The 21,769-nt window shown below is 54.1% G+C and overlaps 1 protein-coding gene across 1 annotated transcript; it reads left to right on the top strand.

Annotated features, from left to right (window-relative positions):
• Positions 1 to 161: 161 nt before the first annotated feature.
• Positions 162 to 11,019, top strand: LOC122384683 (putative pre-mRNA-splicing factor ATP-dependent RNA helicase PRP1). The gene is made up of 11 exons (XM_043372321.1): positions 162 to 650; positions 3,008 to 3,043; positions 3,578 to 3,832; positions 4,114 to 4,354; positions 4,595 to 4,909; positions 5,209 to 5,376; positions 5,766 to 6,303; positions 6,736 to 6,858; positions 8,352 to 8,542; positions 8,964 to 9,126; positions 10,310 to 11,019. Exons 1-11 carry the CDS (start codon positions 592 to 594, stop codon positions 10,435 to 10,437), a joined length of 2,217 nt encoding a protein of 738 aa, XP_043228256.1. The 5' UTR covers positions 162 to 591; the 3' UTR covers positions 10,438 to 11,019.
• Positions 11,020 to 21,769: the final 10,750 nt, after the last annotated feature.

Here is a 21,769-nt window from a genome sequence, read left to right as displayed (position 1 = left end):
AATGTAGAAACTTTATGTTCTATCGCACCAATGAGGCGCGTAAGAAATTCTTGCTAAGCCAATTGCAGCATGGAACGTAGCTCGCAGGCGGAACGGGCGGAACCATCATCGGTGGGTCATCAACCTCAACTTATCAATAACGCAGGCTTCAAAAAGAAAAATGATGGAATTGTAAGGCATTAGGTTAGGTATATCCTCACATTCTGCACCTTTCTATGGAAACATCAGGAAATATCAAGTGACTGTGTGTAATTCGACTTGCTGATATACTATGACGTCATGAGTCTTAAAAATACAAGAAAACTTTTCGAAAGTATAACGCCTTGTGGTTCTGTGACGTTTATGGATGTCTAAGACGATTTCGGCTCCTTTTGTTTTTCCGTGCTCCGCGTGGTGCACAGCATTGCGTGCGGCGGGGTTGGTGCGATGTCGGGAATTCATGAGCATATTTTGTAATATATAATAGGGTATTGTTTTCTGAATTTCGAATGTGGTGATAAGATCGTCCCACTTCAACCTTATTTTGTATTTGTCGCCAAACGTGCTGATCAGTTTCTGAAACAGAAAGCTTTTTTTAACTGCGATTCAAAAATGTCGTCCAAACAAAAAAGAAAGCTAGATATTGACGAACCTGTCTCCAGCAAAATGAAGTAAGTATTACTTTCACTTAATTTCAATAAACCCATGGATATTTCATGGCCGAATTAAACAATGAGATAGCTACACCTCCAACCTCATTTATTCAAATTCATGTGTTGGGTCTCCTTAATCCGGGGTTTCGGTAAAGCTGGCGTCACCGTCGCCGCTAACTGGTAAATGTGTTGATGAAGCTAGAAAAAAACATAATCATACTTGACCTACAAAGTTGCCAACTAACCTACAACCTACCAACCTACGATATTAGTAGAGCAGACGTCACACAAAGGTTTTCCAACCATGGAGAGGCGCTATGCCTGGAGGTACTTCTTTCTAACAAAACCTAAACAAACCTAACCTAACCTGACCTAACCTAACCTACAACCAACAACCTACAAACCTACAACCTACAAACCTACAAACCTACCCTACAACCTACAAACCTACAGCGCCTCTCCTTGGTTGGAAAACCTTTGTGTGACGTCTGCTCTACTAATGCCCAACCTACAACCTAACCTTACTACCTACTGCCTACGGTGACACCAGCTTTACCGATACTGATACCGATCCAGGTATTCAGACAAATCAGTTGGGCAAACTAGACTTCTAGAATCAAAATATAGAGGCATCAATAATTTGATTCTGGTGGGAGGAGTCATGACCAAATATGGGCATGGAATCAATTTTTGGATTCAATTGGGTACACTTTTGACTTCAAATGTATCATTACCGTTGAAAAAGGCCCATGGCGGTGAGATTTTTATTTAAATAGGTAGAGAAATGTGGTAGGTATACAAAAAGTGTTACCTCAAAACTAAGAAACTGTCACATATGCACTTGTACTATAAACCAACTGTTAAACTTCTTAGTAGATTAACTAAGGGAATGGCAACATTGCAGAGTACCTGTTTCCTGGAACCAAAATTATCAGCCATAAACATTCCACCAACTTAACCCGCGCCCTGCTGGGGGTCCTGGATTTCCACGCCCTGCGGGGGGGGGGGTGTTTGAACACCCCCCCCCTTGTAACTCCGCTCCTGGGCCACGTAGCGATACGCAGAAGGCGGCGTTCGAAAGAGCGTCAAAAATAATGAGGAAATTACTTCGGTCAATTTTTTGGTCAGGTCAAAGGTCAGGTCACTAGAGGTCATTGAAGGCAAAATTCCGCCGATTTCCAGGTCGAATGTCGAAAATTTCCAAGAAGCCAACGCATAACTCAGGAACCAATAGAGCTACAGCACCGCGGAAAAGCGCATTCGATAGCCCTATTAACGCCCTTTCTGAGTAATACTCTCAGATTTGACCTCACGTCAACGGTTTTGCCTGCAGGGGGCAAAAACTGCAAAAATAGCCGATTTTTTCGAAAACAGTTTTTCTGCAATAACTTTTGACCCAAGCCTTGTACGAGCTTACTTTTACCGGCATCGTGTTCCTCTCGTCAAGACGCATCGAATGAACTATGACTTGACCTTGAAAGGTCAACTTGAAAATTTGACCTCAGGTCAAGGTCATGACCTGACCTGAAAGGGTCATGTTGCATAACAGTCGATCCGTATCGTCGAGCTGAACACATCTAAGGCGTTTTCATCGCTCTAGCGTGCCTCTATCAAAAGTTATTTGCGAAAAACTGTTAGATACCATTCGTGACCTAAGATGACCTCAGGGCATAAACAAGGGTCACGGACACCATTTTCAAGTTCAGTGTGTCTAAACCACTTGTAATTCGGTGTTTGGGAGTGTTTATAATGTCTTTCATCCAAAAGAGGCGCATTTCAATTTTCTCCCATTGACTTATAATGGGGAGGTCGCAAAATTGACCTGACCTTAGGTCATCGATATCAAAATTCTTAGATATACATTTTGTACATGCTATTGCTCTTAGCAATCGCTGAAAGTTTCAAAGCGATCGGTCACTCGGTGTAGCTATGACAGACATTGAAAGTTTTTATGAGGTGAGGTCACTTCAAGTGACCTGGTGACCTGACCTTGAATGACCTTGGTCTGAAATTTTCACACCATGTGTAGAATTGATGTATGATAAGGTGTACCAAAAACGGCGGCGCTCCGCGCCGCCGTTTTTGAGATATTCGCGAAAAACCACAAGGGGGGGGGGGTGTTCAAACCCCCCCCCCCAGCAGGGCGCGGGTTAAATACGGGACAAACCTGATGTCCAATGATGCTGGTCTCTAGAGGTTGAACATGATGTAGAGTTTAGACATATGATGAGATGTCAAGTGGAGATGTTATGGTCACATTGATCTAATGATGTATGTAATGATGCTCTACATATAGCTGTATTGATTATGTGGCCCCTCATGTTATTGCAACCAGTGTCTTTGGTATGTTCCTTACTTGATGCTGATATTTTCAGACGAGAGGACAAACGGCCAAAGGACAATGACGACAGGTAAAGTGGAAATCGAAAGTCAATATGTAACCTCTTGAATATTAAGTTTTAGTTTTGTGAAACTTTATTTAATTGTCATGTATGTTGTTCTGGGCCTGTCTTCATTTCATCAGTTGACCTGAGACCTTGAAATTGTTGCCAATCGACACATTTAATGACAAGCACCAAGGTAACTTTTTGCGACACTGCTTCTCAATGGAAGGGGCGAAACAGCGAGGGTGTCTCCCATTTTCTCGTACTCATACCTCTCCCATTTTCTCGGTCGTAGAGAAGGCATGCTGAAAACTGGAACGTTTGACAGATGTTTCACGTGTGTAGTGTACTGTAAACTATAAATCAGTGCATTATTCTTTTAGTGATGGTAGTGATGCCTCATATGTATGTGGTTTCATTGGCCCATTCATGGTTCGATTGACCAGTCCTTGGATTGACCTGTCCGCGGTTGGATGGGCCCTTGCCGCGGTCGGAGATGGCCCGTCGGCCGCCGTTCCCGCTGCGTGCAGCGCGCGCTGACGGCTCGGTGGCCGGTTTCAGTCGGGAGGGGCGGGACGCGGCCGGCGGCGGCGACTCGTCGCGCCACGAGGAGCCGCCGCGCACCATGCCGGCCATGCAGACCAACCCGCTGACGGGCCTGCCGTACACCAGCCGCTACTACCAGCTGTTCAGGAAGCGCATCGGCCTGCCCGTGTTCGAATACAAGGAGAAGTTCTTGGAGCTGATGGACAACCACCAGAAGATCGTGCTGGTCGGAGAGACCGGCTCCGGGAAAACCACGCAGATCCCCCAGTGGTGAGTTGCAACGGTGGGCTGGGCGAGATCACTGGCAACGGTGGGCTGCTGTAGATCAGTGGCAACGGTGGGAGATACTGCAGGGATGAGTGGCAACGATGGGGTACTGAGGATGGCGAGGGACCGGCAGGGGGGGGGGGGACATTTCTGGACGGCTGACTGAGATAGGAGCAATATGTTTTCAGTTAGCGTCCCCTTTAGTTAGTCGTCTACGAATGCTGCTAACTCCCGTCCCCGTGTGTGATCGCCTGCTAATGGCTGTTCGTCTCTGTGTGCGCCAGGTGCGTGCACTGGGCGCGCGCCAAGGGCAAGAAGGGCGTGGCGTGCACGCAGCCGCGGCGGGTGGCAGCCATGTCGGTGGCACAGCGCGTCTCCGAGGAGATGGACGTGGCCATCGGCCAGGAGGTGGGATACAGCATCCGGTTCGAGGACTGCTCCTGCCCCAAGACGCTGCTCAAGTACATGACGGACGGTATGCTGCTGCGAGAGGCCATGTCGGACCCCATGCTGGAGAACTACCAGGTGAGACGTCAGACGGCGCAGCTCAGCCAAACAGCGCCGGCGTGTGCTGTGCTGAGATGCTTCTGTGCTGCATTTTCAGCTGTCGCTATCTCATCCATCAGCTGGAATGGAAAATATGTGTTAGCTGTATCTGTACCTACAACTGACGACGTAACAAATAGCAGACACGTCATTAGTAGTGGCTGAGACCGTTGGTCGTTGGTGTGGCGGCGCGTTCACCTCCCCGACGCTGGCCGCCAGGTTCTGCTCCTGGACGAGGCCCACGAGCGCACGCTGGCCACCGATATCCTGATGGGCGTCATCAAGGAGGTGGTCAAGCAGCGGCCCGACCTCAAGATCGTCATCATGTCGGCCACGCTGGACGCCGGCAAGTTCCAGCAGTACTTTGACGGCGCGCCGCTGATGAACGTTCCCGGCCGCACGCACCCGGTCGAGATTTTCTACACTCCCGAGCCGGAGCGCGACTACCTGGAGGCGGCCATCCGCACCGTGGTGCAGATCCACATGTGCGAGGAGGTCGAGGGCGACATGCTGCTCTTCCTCACCGGTCAGGAGGTCAGGAGGGGGGACTTATCCCATTGGGTGGGGCGGGATGTAACGAACGGAAAAACTTGCCCAATGGTTGATAGTTTGGTAGAGTGACTGACTCACCTTACAAAGCAAGAGATACGTATAGGTGACTTATTCACCGGACAGGACGGGAGGTAAGATTACCATTCGTGTCAGGAGGGGGACGGCCTGTTTCTCATCATACGGAGTAATTAGGGTCAAGGGGAAGGGGGTACCTATCCTTCTAACTCCACAGGGTAGCATGAGGGCGCGGGCTGACATTCCCCGCGCCGCGCCGCCCGCAGGAGATCGAGGAGGCCTGTAAGCGGCTGAAGCGGGAGATTGACAACGTGGGCCCCGAGATCGGCGAGCTGAAGTGCATCCCGCTGTACTCGACGCTGCCGCCGGCGCTGCAGCAGCGCATCTTCGAGCCGGCGCCGGCCAACCGGCCCAACGGCGCCGTCGGACGCAAGGTGGGCGGCAGGGGGAGGCGCTGAAGGGGGGGGGGGGTAGAGTCAAGGGAGAGTCGGGAGCTACTGTGTTGGCGCGTTTATTAGTGGGACCCTCATGGCGGCGGCTGGGGTGTACAAGAAAGGTTGTCGGCGGATTGCCGAACATCTGCCAGCGAGGGGTCTATTTTACTGTTGGCTGGGTGTCCAGGGGACTGGTTGAGCTCGCTGTAGTCGTTACCAGGTAGCCGGGGCGCAGTATAACTCCGCACGGTGATGTTTCACGCGCTGCGGTCGCTCACTCGGCCCGCCACTGTCCGCGCGGCTTGATGGAGCTCGTTGTGACCTGTGTGTGACCGTGTTTCCCCGGCCGGCCGGCGATGTGTGACCGTGTTTCCCCGGCCGGCCGCCAGGTGGTGGTATCGACAAACATCGCCGAGACGTCTCTAACCATCGACGGCGTGGTGTTCGTGATCGACCCGGGCTTCTCCAAGCAGAAGGTCTACAACCCGCGCATCCGCGTGGAGTCGCTGCTCGTCTCACCCATCAGCAAGGCGTCGGCGCAGCAGCGCGCCGGCCGCGCCGGCCGCACCAAGCCCGGAAAGTGCTTCCGGCTGTACACGGAGAAGGCGTTCAAGTCTGAGATGCAGGACAACACGTACCCGGAGATCCTGCGCTCCAACCTGGGCACCGTGGTGCTGCAGCTGAAGAAGCTCGGCATCGACGACCTGGTGCACTTTGACTTCATGGACCCGCCGGCGCCGGAGACGCTGATGCGCGCGCTGGAGCTGCTCAACTACCTGTCGGCTCTGGACGACTCGGGCAACCTGACCGACCTGGGCGCCATCATGGCCGAGTTCCCGCTGGACCCGCAGCTGGCCAAGATGCTGATCGCCTCCACCGAGTACAACTGCAGCAACGAGATACTCAGCATCACGGCCATGCTGTCAGGTGAGCGGCCGCGGCCGACCAGATCACCGTACTAGTGGCGGCGGCGCCGGCTGGGCCAGCCGAGCGCCGGCGGCTGGAAGTCATGGCTGCCGTGGTATTTGATCGTGCTTTCTAAAAAGATACTGGAAGCATGTGCTTTTAAATGTCAAGGTGTGCTCTGTAATCAAAGCAAATGCAACAGTAACTAACGTACCTAGCTTGAGTGTGGACACTTGTGAATCATATCCAGCAAAGTTAGCCTGTCGCAGACGATCCGGGCGGCTGACTGGCCCGCCCGTCTGTCTCTGTCTGTCTGTGTGTGTGTCTGTGTGCGCCGGGCGGTGGGCGGTGCCGCCACCCCCACCGCCCGGCCTGACTCTGTCGGTGCGCCTCCGTAGGTCAAACTAACGGGCCGGACGCGGGGGCGCGCTCCTGCCTCCTCCTGAACTCTAGTTCCACAGTGTTTCGTGCGGCCAAACGACGCGCGAAAGGCCGCCGATGAGTCCAAGATGCGGTTCGCGCACATAGACGGCGACCACCTGACGCTGCTCAACGTGTACCACGCCTTCAAACAGAGTGAGTGTCGCTCCCTGCCGCTCGCTCTCTCCTTCCTGCCGCTCGCTCTCTCCTCCCGGGGCTGGGCTGGACGTGTACCACGCCTTCAGACAGACTGAGTGCCGCTCCCCACCGTTCCTCCCGGGACTGGGCTGGACGTGTACCACGCCTTCAGGCAGACTGAGTGCCGCTCCTCCCGGGACTGGGCTGGACGTGTACCACGCCTTCAGACAGACTGAGTGCCGCTCCTCCCGGGACTGGGCTGGACGTGTACCACGCCTTCAGACAGACTGAGTGCCGCTCCTTCCGGGACTGGGCTGGACGTGTACCACGCCTTCAGACAGACTGAGTGCCGCTCCCCACCGTTCCTCCCGGGACTGGGCTGGACGTGTACCACGCCTTCAGGCAGACTGAGTGCCGCTCCTCCCGGGACTGGGCTGGACGTGTACCACGCCTTCAGGCAGACTGAGTGCCGCTCCTCCCGGGACTGGGCTGGACGTGTACCACGCCTTCAGACAGACTGAGTGCCGCTCCCCACCGTTCCTCCCGGGACTGGGCTGGACGTGTACCACGCCTTCAGGCAGACTGAGTGCCGCTCCTCCCGGGGCTGGGCTGGACGTGTACCACGCCTTCAGACAGACTGAGTGCCGCTCCCCACCGTTCCTCCCGGGACTGGGCTGGACGTGTACCACGCCTTCAGGCAGACTGAGTGCCGCTCCTCCCGGGACTGGGCTGGACGTGTACCACGCCTTCAGGCAGACTGAGTGCCGCTCCTCCCGGGACTGGGCTGGACGTGTACCACGCCTTCAGACAGACTGAGTGCCGCTCCTCCCGGGATTGGGCTCAACGTGTACCACGCCTTCAGACAGACTGAGTGCCGCTCCCCACCGTTCCTCCCGGGACTGGGCTGGACGTGTACCACGCCTTCAGGCAGACTGAGTGCCGCTCCTCCCGGGACTGGGATCAACGTGTACCACGCCTTCAGACAGACTGAGTGCCGCTCCCCACCGCTCCTCCCGGGACTGGGCTGGACGTGTACCACGCCTTCAGACTGAGTGCCGCTCCCTACCGCTCCTCCCGGGACTGGGCTGGACGTGTACCGCGCCTTCAAACAGAGGTGCCGCTCCCTACCGTTCCTCCCGGGACTTGGCACCAAGGAACCGGGACGGGGGCTTTGGGGATGGGTATTAGCGCATAGACCCTTCCTCAGTTCATCGTGAAGACTGATGACATACCGCAACCTTTTTTACTCTCCTGTTTAATGCTGTTTTAGTCGCTAAATACTCCCCTAAGGCACTGGGTCAGCTGTGACCAGTAATTGTCTCTGCTGCGATCAGTGCAACTGAGATAACTGAGAGCCTCAATGTGATTTGCTGCTAACACAGCCGTGGGTTGGGAAGTGACTGAAGCGTGTACTGGCCATTTATCCGTACCATACGTTCCCGTGTACGGCTCCTGTACGGCCCGGCGCGGTCTGACGGGCGCGGCTGCGCCGGTGACCTGTCCTGCTGCAGACATGGAGGACCCGCACTGGTGCCACGACAACTTCGTCAACTACCGGTCGCTCAAGTCGGCCGACAACGTGCGCCAGCAGCTGTCACGCATCATGGACCGGTTCAACATGCCGCGCCGCTCCACTGACTTCACGTCGCGCGACTACTACATCAACATCAGGAAGGCGCTCGTCTCCGGCTTCTTCATGCAGGTGGGCGCCCGGACCGGGACCAGGCTGGGGTCAGCGGGACCGGACCGGGACCAGGCTGGGGTCAGCGGGACCGGACCGGGACCAGGCTGGGGTCAGCGGGACCGGACCGGCCCGGGACCAGGCTGGGGTCGGTCAGCGGGACCGGACCGGGACCAGGCTGGGGTCAGCGGGACCGGACCGGACCGGGACCAGGCTGGGGTCAGCGGGACCGGACCGGGACCAGGCTGGGGTCAGCGGGACCGGGCCGGGCTGGGGTGGGATGGGGAGGTGGGGTCAGCGGGACCGGGCTGGGGGAGGGGACGGCGCGAGGGAGATGTTCAGAGGACTGAGTTCGTGGCCGGTCGTTTTGTGTTGCTCGTTTAGGGTTCCTCTCAAACCCGCCCCGCTCACCCCGGTGACGGCCGTCCCCCTCGATCTGCAGGTGGCGCACCTGGAGCGGACCGGCCACTACCTGACCTGTAAAGACAACCAGGTGGTGCAGCTGCACCCGTCCACCTGCCTCGACCACAAGCCCGAGTGGGTGCTCTACAACGAGTTCGTGCTCACCACCAAAAACTACATCCGCACCGTCACCGACATCAAAGGTGAGCCGACGGCACGGGTCGCGCGCCCACTGGGGAGGGGCTGTGTCGGGTGCTGCCGTCTGCACCTGCGGGCTACCAGACGGCTGTATGGCTGCCGAGGCTGCCCGACGATTGAGTAAGACTGTGCTGTGCTGTGCTGCTCTTCAGTTGCACTTTATCGAACAGTAGGAAACTTCCCTGGTTTCTATTGGAGTCTTATCTGTTACGTTCAGTCCATCGCTGCTCGATGGAAAATACGCGGAAGCATCCACGGAGGAACACACCATTAAATGGACTTAGCTGGTGAAGATGTTTCGCGTTTTATCGGGATTATTGTTTGCTGTCCGGTCTGGATTCTTCCCTGGGAATGCCGTGTATCGGCCGGCCTGACCGGCGGGACATGGCGTGTAACGAGCTATTACCACTGTCTGGCCTGGGCCTATGGTCCGCCTGACGTCAGCCGGGGTCGGCTCCGTATCTGGACTGTAGTCCGCCTGACGTCAGCCGGGGTCGGCTCCGTATGGACTGTAGTCCGCCTGACGTCAGCCGGGGTCGGCTCCGTATGGACTGTAGTCCGCCTGACGTGCAGCCGGGGTCGGCTCCGTATGGTCCGCCAGCCTGAGGTCGGCTCCGTATGGTCCGCCCGACGTGCAGCCGGGGTCGGCTCCGTATGGTCCCCCTGACGTGCAGCCGGGGTCGGCTCCGTACGGTCTATGGTCTGCCTGACGTGCAGCTGGGGTAGGCTCCGTATGGTCCGTGCTGGGGTCGGCCCCGTCCGTGTGTGTTGGCCTGCAGCTCTGTGGCAGTGGCTGACCGCGGCCGACACCTGGTGTGTGCCTGTTGGAAAACCGCAGCACGACGCCGGCCACAGCATCGGCCGGTATTCCTACAGCTGTTACGGCTAATGATACTCCAGTGTTTGCATGATTTTCTCGGCATTCCGAGTGTATTTGTGGCATGCTGTGGAAACGAAGCGCCGTGGTATTTTTGATCGAGGTCAATATTCAGTGAATATTTCGTAACAGGAGCTCGCTGTATTTTACGACCAATGACTGCCGGGTGTCTGACCTGTGGCCAGACTGACCTTTCTGACCAGGATCTGGCCGGTGTGATGTGTGACCTGCCTGTGTCTTACCAGTGACCTGTCTGACCGGCCATGTATCTATACAGTGGCCTGTATCTGAAGGGCGCGTCCCCGTTTCAGCGGAGTGGCTGGTGAAGATCGCGCCGCAGTACTACGACATGGCCAACTTCCCGCAGTGCGAGGCCAAGCGGCAGCTGGAGCTGCTCATCGCCAAGCTGGAGTCCAAGCAGTTCCAGCAGGGCTACTAGGCGGCGGCGGCGCGGAGCCCACCACAGGTGCCGTGACCCGTGCCGACCCCGCCGGGACGAGCCCCGGGCCCACAGACCGACACAGACATTGATACGTTCATAGACATTGTACGTGGGCCCGTGACCGCGCGCTGGCCGTCTTGCGTGTGCCGCCCGAGCGCCGACCAGACTGATCGGTCGGCGGGGGGGGGGGCTGATCGGAGCGGGGAGTGGGGGGGGGGGGGACTCATCGGGACAGGAGCCGCTGCTCTCGGAGGGTCTCTGTCGCGTCCTCCCTCCGCCGGTCTACGCTCCGGCTGTGTGGCTTCGCCGCGCTCGTTTTAGGTTCACTTCATACACGATATGTGCGGGCTGGCCGCTGTATCTTCTATGTTTTGCCTGCCTGGTGGGCGGATAGCTGGCTCTAGTACCTGGGACAGTCGGTTCACCCCTCTCGGGCGCCGCGGGCCAGACGGGCACACCGAACTCACAACCATCCACACACAGCGGGCGGTGCTCCGCCGCGCGCCTCTGACCCGGCGCGGCGCGGTGGCGGAACCTTCTGACGAGCTCTGCTGAATACATGTTCGTGATCGGAGGAGATATCGGTGTCTGTGCGCGCCTGCAGTCCGCGGCCGCGCGCCGCTCTGCCCTGGGGAGTGATCTGCAGCTACTTGGGGAGACAAGGGAAACTTTCAGCGACTGTTTGAGGCGGGACACAACTGGGGCAGACGGAGCGCTGCCCGCAGCTGGGGAGACGGGCCGCGAGCGTGGGTAACGGAGCCCTGCCCGCGACTGGGTCAGGCGAAGAATGGCCCGCGTCTGGGCCACGTTGGAGGCGGTTGGAGAGGCTGAGCACTGCGTGCCAGGAGGCGCGGTGGTGCAGTTGGTACTGGGGGGGGCGGGGGGGGGGGGGGGGGTCCGTGCGGGTCAGGGTGTGTGCCGCCCGACCCGTGACCACCCGGGTGATCGCTAGTCGCGCCGGTGATGCTCTAAAGCTGGCATTTGACGCTGATACTGGTAGATCATTTCCACGAAAGAGTCTGTTCACATGGACGGTGTGTCAGACGACCAGAAACGGGCGTGGGAAAGGTGAAATTTGTGTTTTCTTGAAGGTGAGTCGTTATGTTCAGCCTGCACGCAAATGGCCATTTTCTCCTTTCGGTGATATATCTGAGGGAATAACATCTCGGTCGTAAATCCTTGTTGCTTCCAGCGTTATCGCACAAATGCGTAGAAAGTGGCCGGTTGCGTGGGACGGGCGGCCGGGTCCCGTGCCGCGCGTCACTTTGCTGGGACTTTGGCCACGTGCACACGGCACGTTATTGCAGCGTTCACAGGGCAATGTGTGCCGTCCAGGGCCGAACGGGTCGTTCCAACAAACGACCATCGTCGCCGTGCCATGTCAGCCATCGCTTTGTTACCGACAACCATCGCTAATGGCCTGCCGAACGGCTCCGTTCGCGGCTCCCAATTTGTGCAGGAACAGTCGGTTTTATTGTTGGCCTGTGGTTGAAATTACCGGCCGGTGTATGAGCCATGTCGTACGGGTGGATTCCTCGGAAGATGTAATCTGCCGTAGTTTGGCGCGGTGTCGTTCATTTTTGTTCAATTGGCTAGTGAACGGTTATGGCGGGGCCGGGTGGCTCTGTTCCCGGGATAGGCCGGGGGTCCGTACCCGGAGCGGCGGCCGTGGTCCGGTCGGTTTCTTCTGTCCGTCTGTCTGTCTGTCTGTTTGTCTGTCCGTCTGTCTGTCTGTCTGTCTGTCTGTCAGTACTCTGTCTGGTCGGACCTGTTCACTGACCATCGGACAGGTGCCAGCCGGCTCCGAGGGGACCGCCGGTAGCTCGTGACTCTGCCGCCGTCACCTATCCCTGCACTGTCGCTTACCGCCGGAATAGGTCATTTGTACGTCATCTGCTCGGCCTCCGGGAACTAAATACTAACCGATCCGTGATCCGTGAGTCCAACCGACCGTTGGTGTCGTGCGCGCCGCGGCCGAGCGAGCTGCTGATCAGTGCAGCCCAGATCGTGTATCGAACCTTAACCCTATTAGTGGCAGGGGGGGGGTTGTTTTTATCCACCCCTCAGGTTTTTCGGGAATATCTCCGAAACCGCTGAAGCTACGATGCTGAAATTTTCTGACTTTTCCTAAAACTAAATTGGGCACATTCCCTGAAAATTTCAAGTTCATAACTTTACCAGGGGCGGCTCCAGAGCACTGGGAATTGGGGGTCCTATTCGTGAAGCGAGTCATTTGGGCGAAGATCACGATGCTGCACCAGTTTTACGAACAGTGAATGAAAGGTATCATGTGATAACATATACAAAGTTATTGTGCATCCTCTTTTGACACGTTTTTGCTATAATAGGCGGATCCAGGCGTCCAAAAAGTTTTTTTTTTTACCTCCCAACATAGGTGCCCTGACACCGCCTATGCATGACCAATACAATTTTAGTCGTTCTCTCATAAGAAAATTGTAACATAACAAGACCATTGCCACCCTTTTTAGAAACAGTACCAACAAAAACCTTATTTACTATACTTTTTGTGTACCCCCAATCTCAATGATCTGTATCCGCCTATGATTTTTGAAAATGCATATTTTTAGGATCCATGTGAATTCCTGGTTCATTCTCTATCGATCGGCAAAAGTTGCGTTAAGATTGGTTCAGAAACCTGGCCGTGATAAACAGTCTAAAATGTATCTGCAATTTGCCCGTTTTTACCCCCCTCTACCCCCCTATTGACATTTTTTAATTTTATTTTTTTTAGAAATGTAGATCTCGTTGAGCCAAATCGAATGCCGTTTGAATTTTGAAAATCGGCCGGTTAGATCTCGAGATATCAAGGGGGTCGTAAACAGCCCCCCCCCCCCCTGCCACTAATATGGGGTAGCCAGGAGCCTGCCACTAATAGGGTTAACCCTCGCCCGTAAACGGTGTTTTGCCACCTTCGCCCATGCAGGGGGGGGGGTTGGTGCGACCCCCCCCCGGCGTTTGAAAACGGAGCGTCGTAGAGCTTAGCGGAAAAGACCAACGGATTGCTCTCAACGAGATCTCGCGATTGGTGGTATATTTTTTGGTCCTAGGTCAACATTTGACCTACTTATGACCGGTCAAAGGTCAAATTTTCGGAAAAATCTAAGTTTTCATATCTCCGCGCCGATTGCGGCAAAACGGTAAGAGATATCGACTTGAAACCTTCACTATCGTGATCCTTGATCAATTCTCTATCTTTTGGTGTGTATTTCGATGTCATAACTCTAAAAATGATGCGTTGAGAGCATCGGAAGTCTGCAAAGTCATTTGTGCATTGGGTCACGTCAGGCGTGTGACGTCACTGACCTGACCCTGACCCAAAATGAACTACAAGAAACAACTGACGATGCCTGAAATGGATAGCAAATTCGAATTCAGGGCATCAAAATACCCCGAAAAGGCATACAAGTGCAAGAAGTCATTACAGGTCAACCGAGGTCACTGACCTTACCTTGACCTTTAGTAACCTTCAAAATGTCAACGAACATTGTGCCAATGTCAAATCAGCCAGTTGTGATTCTAAAACAATCCATCAGTGTGTCAGGTCAGTCGGCATTTATACCAGTGTGAAGCAATCTCCAATTTAGCGTAAATCTGGCCGGAGGTTGTTCCCTTTATGACGTCATAACTCCGTGACCTGACATGACCTTGACAAAAAAAAAAAATACCAAAAGTTGCGCAAAGGATGCCCCAGAGGGTACTGAAAATTTGAGCAGGCTATCTGAAACGGTTCGGTGTGTAGCTAAGAAAAACCTCGGGGGGGTTGCACCAACCCCCCCCCCCCTCCCTACATGGGCGAGGGTTAACATGTCAACATCCGATCGCCGAAACGTCATTCCATTGGTCCATGGTTATTGGTCATATCTTCCGTTCTGATTCTCTATTTCATCAGTACATTGGTATCGTCTCCATTACTCCATCCCTTTGCCATCCCCTAGTGGCGCCTCCATTCCATCGGTCGTTCCTTCTTCATCTCCACTAGGGAACAGTCTTGATTTCATTGGTCGAAATCCTCCCATAGTGTCGTGCGGCACAGCCTACCCTGCAGTGGTGCCGTGCGGCACAGTCTACCCTGCAGCAGTGATGTCGTGCGGCACAGTCCACCCTGCAGTGGTGCCGTGCGGCACAGTCTACCCTTCAGTGGTGTCGTGCGGCACAGTCTACCCTGCAGTGGTGCCGTGCGGCACAGTTTACCCTGCAGTGGTGCCGTGCGGCACAGTCTACCCTGCAGTGGTGCCGTGCGGCACAGTCTACCCTGAAGTGGTGCCGTGCGGCACAGTGGTGTCGTGCGGCACAGTCTACCCTGCAGTGGTGCCGTGCGGCGTAGTCTACCCTGCAGTGGTGTCGTGCGGCACAGTCTACCCTGCAGTGGTGCCGTGCGGCACAGTCTACCCTGCAGTGGTGCCGTGCGGCACAGTCTACCCTGCAGTGGTGTCGTGCGGCACAGTCTACCCTGCAGTGGTGTCGTGCGGCACAGTCTACCCTGCAGTGGTGTCGTGCGGCACAGTCTATCCTGCAGGGGTGTCGTGCGGCACAGTCTACCCTGCAGTGGTGCCGTGCGGCACAGTCTACCCTGCAGTGGTGCCGTGCGGCACAGTCTACCCTGCAGTGGTGCCGTGCGGCACAGTCTACCCTGCAGTGGTGTCGTGCGGCACAGTCTACCCTGCAGTGGTGTCGTGCGGCACAGTCTACCCTGCAGTGGTGTCGTGCGGCACAGTCTATCCTGCAGTGGTGTCGTGCGGCACAGTCTACCCTGCAGTGGTGTCGTGCGGCACAGTCTACCCTGCAGTGGTGTCGTGCGGCACAGTCTACCCTGCAGTGGTGTCGTGCGGCACAGTCTACCCTGCAGTGGTGTCGTGCGGCACAGTCTACCCTGCAGTGGTGTCGTGCGGCACAGCCTACCCTGCAGTGGTGTCGTGCGGCACAGCCTACCCTGAAGTGGTGTCGTGCGGCACAGTCTACCCTGCGGTGGTGCCGTGCGGCACAGTCTACCCTGAAGTGCACAGTGATGCAAATGGGGTTCACGAGTGGCCATAAATACCCAAAAGTCAAGTTTACCAAATCGAGTTAATTGCGATATGGCCGAGTAGACAAATGTTTGGGGCATCTGAAATCACATGGTTTTCATGTTTTTGTCAAAACCGGCCTCGTGTATAATCGTCAGAAGTCGTGACATTTTCTAGGTCGTAAAATGACGGTCAGACACTCGCAAGTTCAAACGCCGCTGGTTTGCGTTCATTTCGTACAAATTGAAAAAAATTATGCATGGGAATGATGCCCAAAGCCTTCTGCTTCTAATGCTGGGTCACAAAAAGCCGCATCTCATTCGCTTTGGCGGTAATCTGACTATTTATCAATTCATCATGTTGCAATCGCAGTTTTTTACTAAGAAAAAAATGCTTTCGTTTCACCTACAGCACTTAACCCTATTCCTGGCGGGCTCCGCCGGGACAAGAAACTGGCGGGGGGGGGCCGATTCGGCCCCCCCCTGAGATCTTGAGAACGAAGCAAGATAGCGACAAGCGGCAAACGGCATCGGATACGCACGGTCAAGATCTACAATTTTTACTAAGGTCATTTTCAGGTCAGGTCAAAGATGACGTCACAGGGGTCGAAAAAGTCAAAATGGCGGCGCTAGATATGGAGAGAGTTTTTCTCGAATAACTTTCGAATTAGTCAAGATAGGAACAAACTAAGGGCATCATCGTGATCCTCTCGTCAATCCGCATCGAATGATATATATGTTGACCTCGAAAGGTCAAGGTCAAAGGTTGACCTCAGGTCACGTGACCTCGAGGTCATCATGTATATCATTCGATGCGTCTTGACGAGCTGAACACAATGAGACCATCCACGCGTCTGTATCTTGTTCCTGTACGGAGTTATTGGCCAAAAACCTTTGGTGACCTTTGATGACGTCACATGACCTCACAGCTGCCCAACAGCAAAACAGACCTCAAGGTAGTGAAGGTTGATCGTATATGAAGTCATGTATGGTATATGGGGCCATTCCGACCCGTTTTAGTGGTAAAAACAGGGAGTTGATTTTTCCCCCATTGACTTATAATGGGGAGGTCGCGAAACTGACCTGACCTTAGGTCACCGATATCAAAATTCCGAGATATACAAATTGCACATACTGGTACCCTAACTAAAGCCTGAAGAGAAGAAATTGATCGGTCAAAAACTCTAGCTCTGGCGTGATTGCAAACTTTTCTGAGGTAGGGTCACCAAACCGCCTCTGGTGACCTGACCTGAGGTCAGATCAACTCAAAATTTTCAGACCTGTTGCGTAGAAGCCTTTTAGGAAAAGTCAGAAAATTTGAGCTTCCTAGCTCAACGCGTTTGGGAGAAATAACCAAAAAACCTCAGGGGGGGGCTCCTGAGGCCCCCCCCCCCGCCAGGAATAGGGTTAACACAGTGTGTGCCCGTTAGTCCACCATACCATAGCCTTCCCTAATCATTTCTGAGTCACATTGTGAAAGAATTAAGGCGCTAGCACAGGGCTGACCGGCGCTACAGAGGTTTTTGTCCGGGCGGTCGGGTGCCGCAGTGGGCACGCAGTTGGGCGGGTGGGTGCCGCCGCGCGGCGTCCGGGCGCACAGTGTGGCCAAACACCAGTTTAGCGCGAATTAAATCCCAGTGCTGCTCGGATCCGTTGAAAATGGTTCCCTGGTTTCAAAATTGACACTTAAACCTATGTGAGACCTTTTACGATGCATTATAAATGCTTGCTGACATATAATGGCATAGTTCCGCCTCTAAAAGTAAGGAGAACTAGCTTACGACGGGTGATGTGCTTACCAGGCCAGGGCTGTGAAGTCGATGGAGTTACTCCGACTCCGACTACGGCTTTCAAAAGTCAATTTCAACTCTGACTCCGGGCAAAACTGTCGACTTATACGATCGACTCGGACTCTGACTGCGCAGCCATGGCAAGTCCACGCAGTCGATGGATTTTCGGTGACTCAGACTACGAGTCTTGGTCCGGATTCCAAAATCGATTCCGATTCCGATTCTGACTGCAGGGTCAGAACTGTTGACTCCGAACGACTCCGACTCTGATTACGAAATCCTGGAATTTAACCGCAAATAAGAGGCATAAAATTGTGGGTCCCAGCAATGATGGGCATGTTAGGAGGAGGAATCGTTTACGAAATTCCCATCATTTCTCTGCTAAATTCTTATGATTGTCCAAAGTTTGCTTGCAAAAAAATCAACATCTAATTAGGTATGTTTCTGTGTGAATGTTCCTGGTGAAGCACATGAATCGGTAGATGGTTGCTGAAATACACGCACCGATAGGACTGAACCTCAGCAATGGGAGTAAAAACAAAAACTTACACCATAAGCACCTTCATGTCATTAACCCTCGCCCGTATTGGTGTTTTGCTAGCCGCGAACGTAGGTCGGGTCAGGTCAGGTCAGGCCAACCAGTCCTGCCGGGTATTCATAATTAATAGGTGTCAACCGCCAGTGACAGCTTCGTTGCATGTTACGAAGACACCAAAACTTCTTCCTAAATGTTCAAATGGTTACTAAATTCGAAATCAGCTCCAAAAACTAGCCTGGAAGCCTGTAAAACTAAAAAAGGTGAACCGAGGTCATCAAAGGTCATCGGACTGACCTGACCTTCAAGTGACCTTGACACCGACCATAATGCATGGGACCAACATCGTAATATCACATATTTAGACGCTTGAAACCACGAAAAGACTGCAAACGCGCGGCTAATGCAAGCAAACATACGCCCAATCGCGCTTCCGGCCAAACATGGTCTCGAGAAATAGGTCACAGGTCAAAGGTCATTGGGGTCAGGGTCGTGAAATTAATGGGTAGGTGTAAAATTGATAAACCCGAGGGTACTGAAAGTTTCGTCGCGATCGGCCGCATTTTACATGAGCTTTTTGCGAAAAACCGAGAGGGGTCCTTTCGACCCCCACCCTCACCCCCTATATGGGCGAGGGTTGAAAAATTGTCAAGATTTATTCATTGGCGACCGTATTCTGCAATATAACAAGTCAGAAATACAGCGGTTGAGCCATCCGCGTAACGTTACGGAGCCGCCGCCGCGCCCACCCTGTAGCCGTACCTCCCCGGGCGGGCCAACCCGATACGTTCAAAGCTGAGCCAAAGGCCGGGGGGCAGGTTGGGGCAGGGTTTCTTGAATGGATCATGTCCAGAAAAGTGTGGCGAATCTTCTCATGGTAGATTTGGCGTGGAGTTTTTTGGCCATTTTCTTATATCTCTACGTTTTTAAGATGGACAGTGTTTTCAGGGGATGTTTGAAAAGGTCATTTTCAAATGAGCATAACTCATCGGTTAGTCCAAGGATACCTATAGAATTCGGGTATACTATCAAATATAGGCTCAGTAGTCATATGCTACTCCAATTATTTCCAAACCTTTCCGACAATTACGCCAAAATGTGTTGTAAACATGACGCGGGTTTTCGACGATTCCAGCACAGCCGAGACCGGCATTGCGTATGTCCACTTTAGCTAGCTTTTTGGACACCGAAAGGAAGACATTGAACCAAAATATTGTGATATTGACATACTTTGGACAATTTCCTATCGACTGATAGTTATAAAAAGTCAAAATTCCAAAATTCGTTTTTTGATTAAATTCGCGCTAATCTGGCGTTTGGCCACACTGTGGGGCGGCGCGGCGGCGCGGCCGCCCGGGCCGCCCGCTGCGCCGCAGCACCCGACCGTGCCGGACGAAAACTTCTGTAGCGCCGGTCAGCCCTGTGCTAGCGCCTTAATTCTTTCACGATGCGACTCAGAAATGATTAGGGAAGGCTATGATATGGTGCACTAGCGGGCACACACTGTGTGAAGTGCTGTAGGTGAATTGAAAGCAAATATTTTTGGTAAAAAACTGCGGTTGCGACATGATTACAAATAGTTAGCTCACCGCCATACCAAAATAGATACGGCTTTGTATGACGTGGCATTAGAAGCAGCAGGTTTTGGGGATCATTTTCATGTATAATTTTTGCAGTTTGTATGACATGAACGCACGCTAGCGGCACTTGAATTTCAAATACCTGACAGTCATTTTACGACATCGAAAATGTCTCAACTTCTGACAATCCTACACGAGGCCGGTTTTGACAAAAACATAAAAATCATACTTTTTCAGACACCCCAAACATTTGCCTGACTGACCATATTACGATTTATTCGATTAAGTGAACTTGAATTTTGGGCCTTTTTCGTATTTATGGCCACTCGTGAACCCCATTTGCATCACTGTGAAGTGGTGCCGTGCGGCACAGTCTATCCTGCAGTGGTGTCGTGCGGCACAGTCTATCCTGCAGTGGTGCCGTGCGGCACAGTCTACCCTGCAGTGGTGCCGTGCGGCACAGTCTATCCTGCAGTGGTGTCGTGCGGCAGTCTACCCTGCTGTGGTGTCGTGCGGCACAGTCTATCCTGCAGTGGTGCCGTGCGGCACAGTCTACCCTGCAGTGGTGCCGTGCGGCACAGTCTATCCTGCAGTGGTGTCGTGCGGCACAGTTTACCCTGCAGTGGTGCCGTTCGGCACAGTTTACCCTGCAGTGGTGTCGTGCGGCACAGTCTACCGTGCAGTGGTGCCGTGCGGCACAGTCTACCCTGCAGTGGTGTCGTGCGGCACAGTCTACCCTGCAGTGGTGTCGTGCGGCACAGTCTATCCTGCAGTGGTGTCCTGCGGCACAGTCTACCCTGCAGTGGTGCCGTGCGGCACAGTCTACCCTGCAGTGGTGTCGTGCGGCACAGTCTACCCTGCAGTGGTGTCGTGCGGCACAGTCTACCCTGCAGTGGTGTCGTGCGGCACAGTCTACCCTGCAGTGGTGTCGTGCGGCACAGCAGTGGTGTCGTGCCGCACAGTCTACCCTGCAGTGGTGTCGTGCGGCACAGTCTACCCTGCAGTGGTGTCGTGCCGCACAGTCTACCTCTACCGCGTGTATGGTGGTACAGCATGCTAATTATGGGTTCACAGCTTTAATTGACTTTTGCTGTCAAATTGTTGTTATAAATGTTCAGATGTCAAATTAATTTCACAAGTTGTCAAGTTGCAATTTTACTTCACACAATCGTCCATATCTTCGCTTCGCTCTTGTACGGTTGACTACAGAATGGTGCTCTACTCCTCAAAAGCTATCAGTTGACTGAAACGCGAAGTTGTTCCGCTTTTCAAGCAATGGAGCGTATCTATGTTGAGTGTTGGTTGGATCACAATATTAAATTGCGTCACTCAGCCCGTGTGATGCGGCACAGCCTACCACTCCAGGCACCTCATTGCCTGTGAAAAGTGGAACCTGATTCGGTAGTAAACTGTACAGTCTGTCTTAAAAGTACCGCGCAAAGTAACGGTGGATCCATCAAGCCTGACCGAGGAAGGGCCTGCTAAATTTGAGTCACCGAAGCGATGGACATTCCTGTTCATTCCCCAAGCCAATTGGCTCGGTGACTTTCAAATTAAAGCACGCCCTTCCTCGGTCAGACTTGATGGATCCTCCGTCACTTTGCGCGATACTTTTAAGACAGACTGTACCTAAAATTCGATACCAAACGATCAGTTAGTGCCCTGACTGAATTACATCATCGTTTAGCTGGTATATCTCAATGATTGTTTATTCAAAGTTATGACTCAAAGGTGGTGATGTTCTCATTTTTGTTTAGAGTATGAGATAAGGCACTGTAAATATTTAATGGAGTTTGCCATTGCAGTGAACACAATTGATCGTCATTCAGTGTAAATATTGGACCCGTGTGACGTTAGATCTGCTGTGTATGTGTCCTCGTGTGGTTCGGTCCCTCAGTCCTGACTCCTCCCCGCTCGGAGTCGCCCCCCTCCCCGCTGGGAGTCGCCTCCCCTCTCCGCTCGGAGTCGCCCCTCCTCCCCGCTCGGAGTCGCCTCCCCTCCTCCCGCTCGGAGTCGCCCCCTGCCCGCTGGGAGCCGCCCCCCCCCCTCCCCGCTGGGAGTCGCCCGGCGGTGGTCGGTGTTCCCCGAACCCGGCGGGCCGCTGCGGTGTGTCCGGGCAGGTGTTTAGACTCGGGCCGACACCGCTGGCTTGCACCGCGCTGTTTGTGTAGTGGGTCGGAGCGGCGCGATTGAACCGGGCCGCCGCAGCTCCCCCGGGCTGCAGCCTCATATACCCACCGTTCGGGGAACGGCAGACTCATAGGAGGGTCCGACAGAAGGGGCAGAATCGCCGCCGAAATCGGCTGCAGACGCAGCGCGGTGCCGGTGCGACCATAACAGAGGTGTGTTCCCCGAAATGGAGGTCGCAGGGTGTCTATTTTCACATATTTCGTTATTCGTC

The sequence above is a fragment of the Amphibalanus amphitrite genome, unplaced genomic scaffold (genome assembly GCF_019059575.1).
Source record: "Amphibalanus amphitrite isolate SeventyFive unplaced genomic scaffold, NRLGWU_Aamphi_draft 000196F_arrow, whole genome shotgun sequence".
NCBI lineage: Eukaryota > Metazoa > Arthropoda > Thecostraca > Balanomorpha > Balanidae > Amphibalanus > Amphibalanus amphitrite.
Note: the sequence above shows the minus strand (reverse complement) of the source record. Positions and strands in the feature narration are given on the sequence as shown.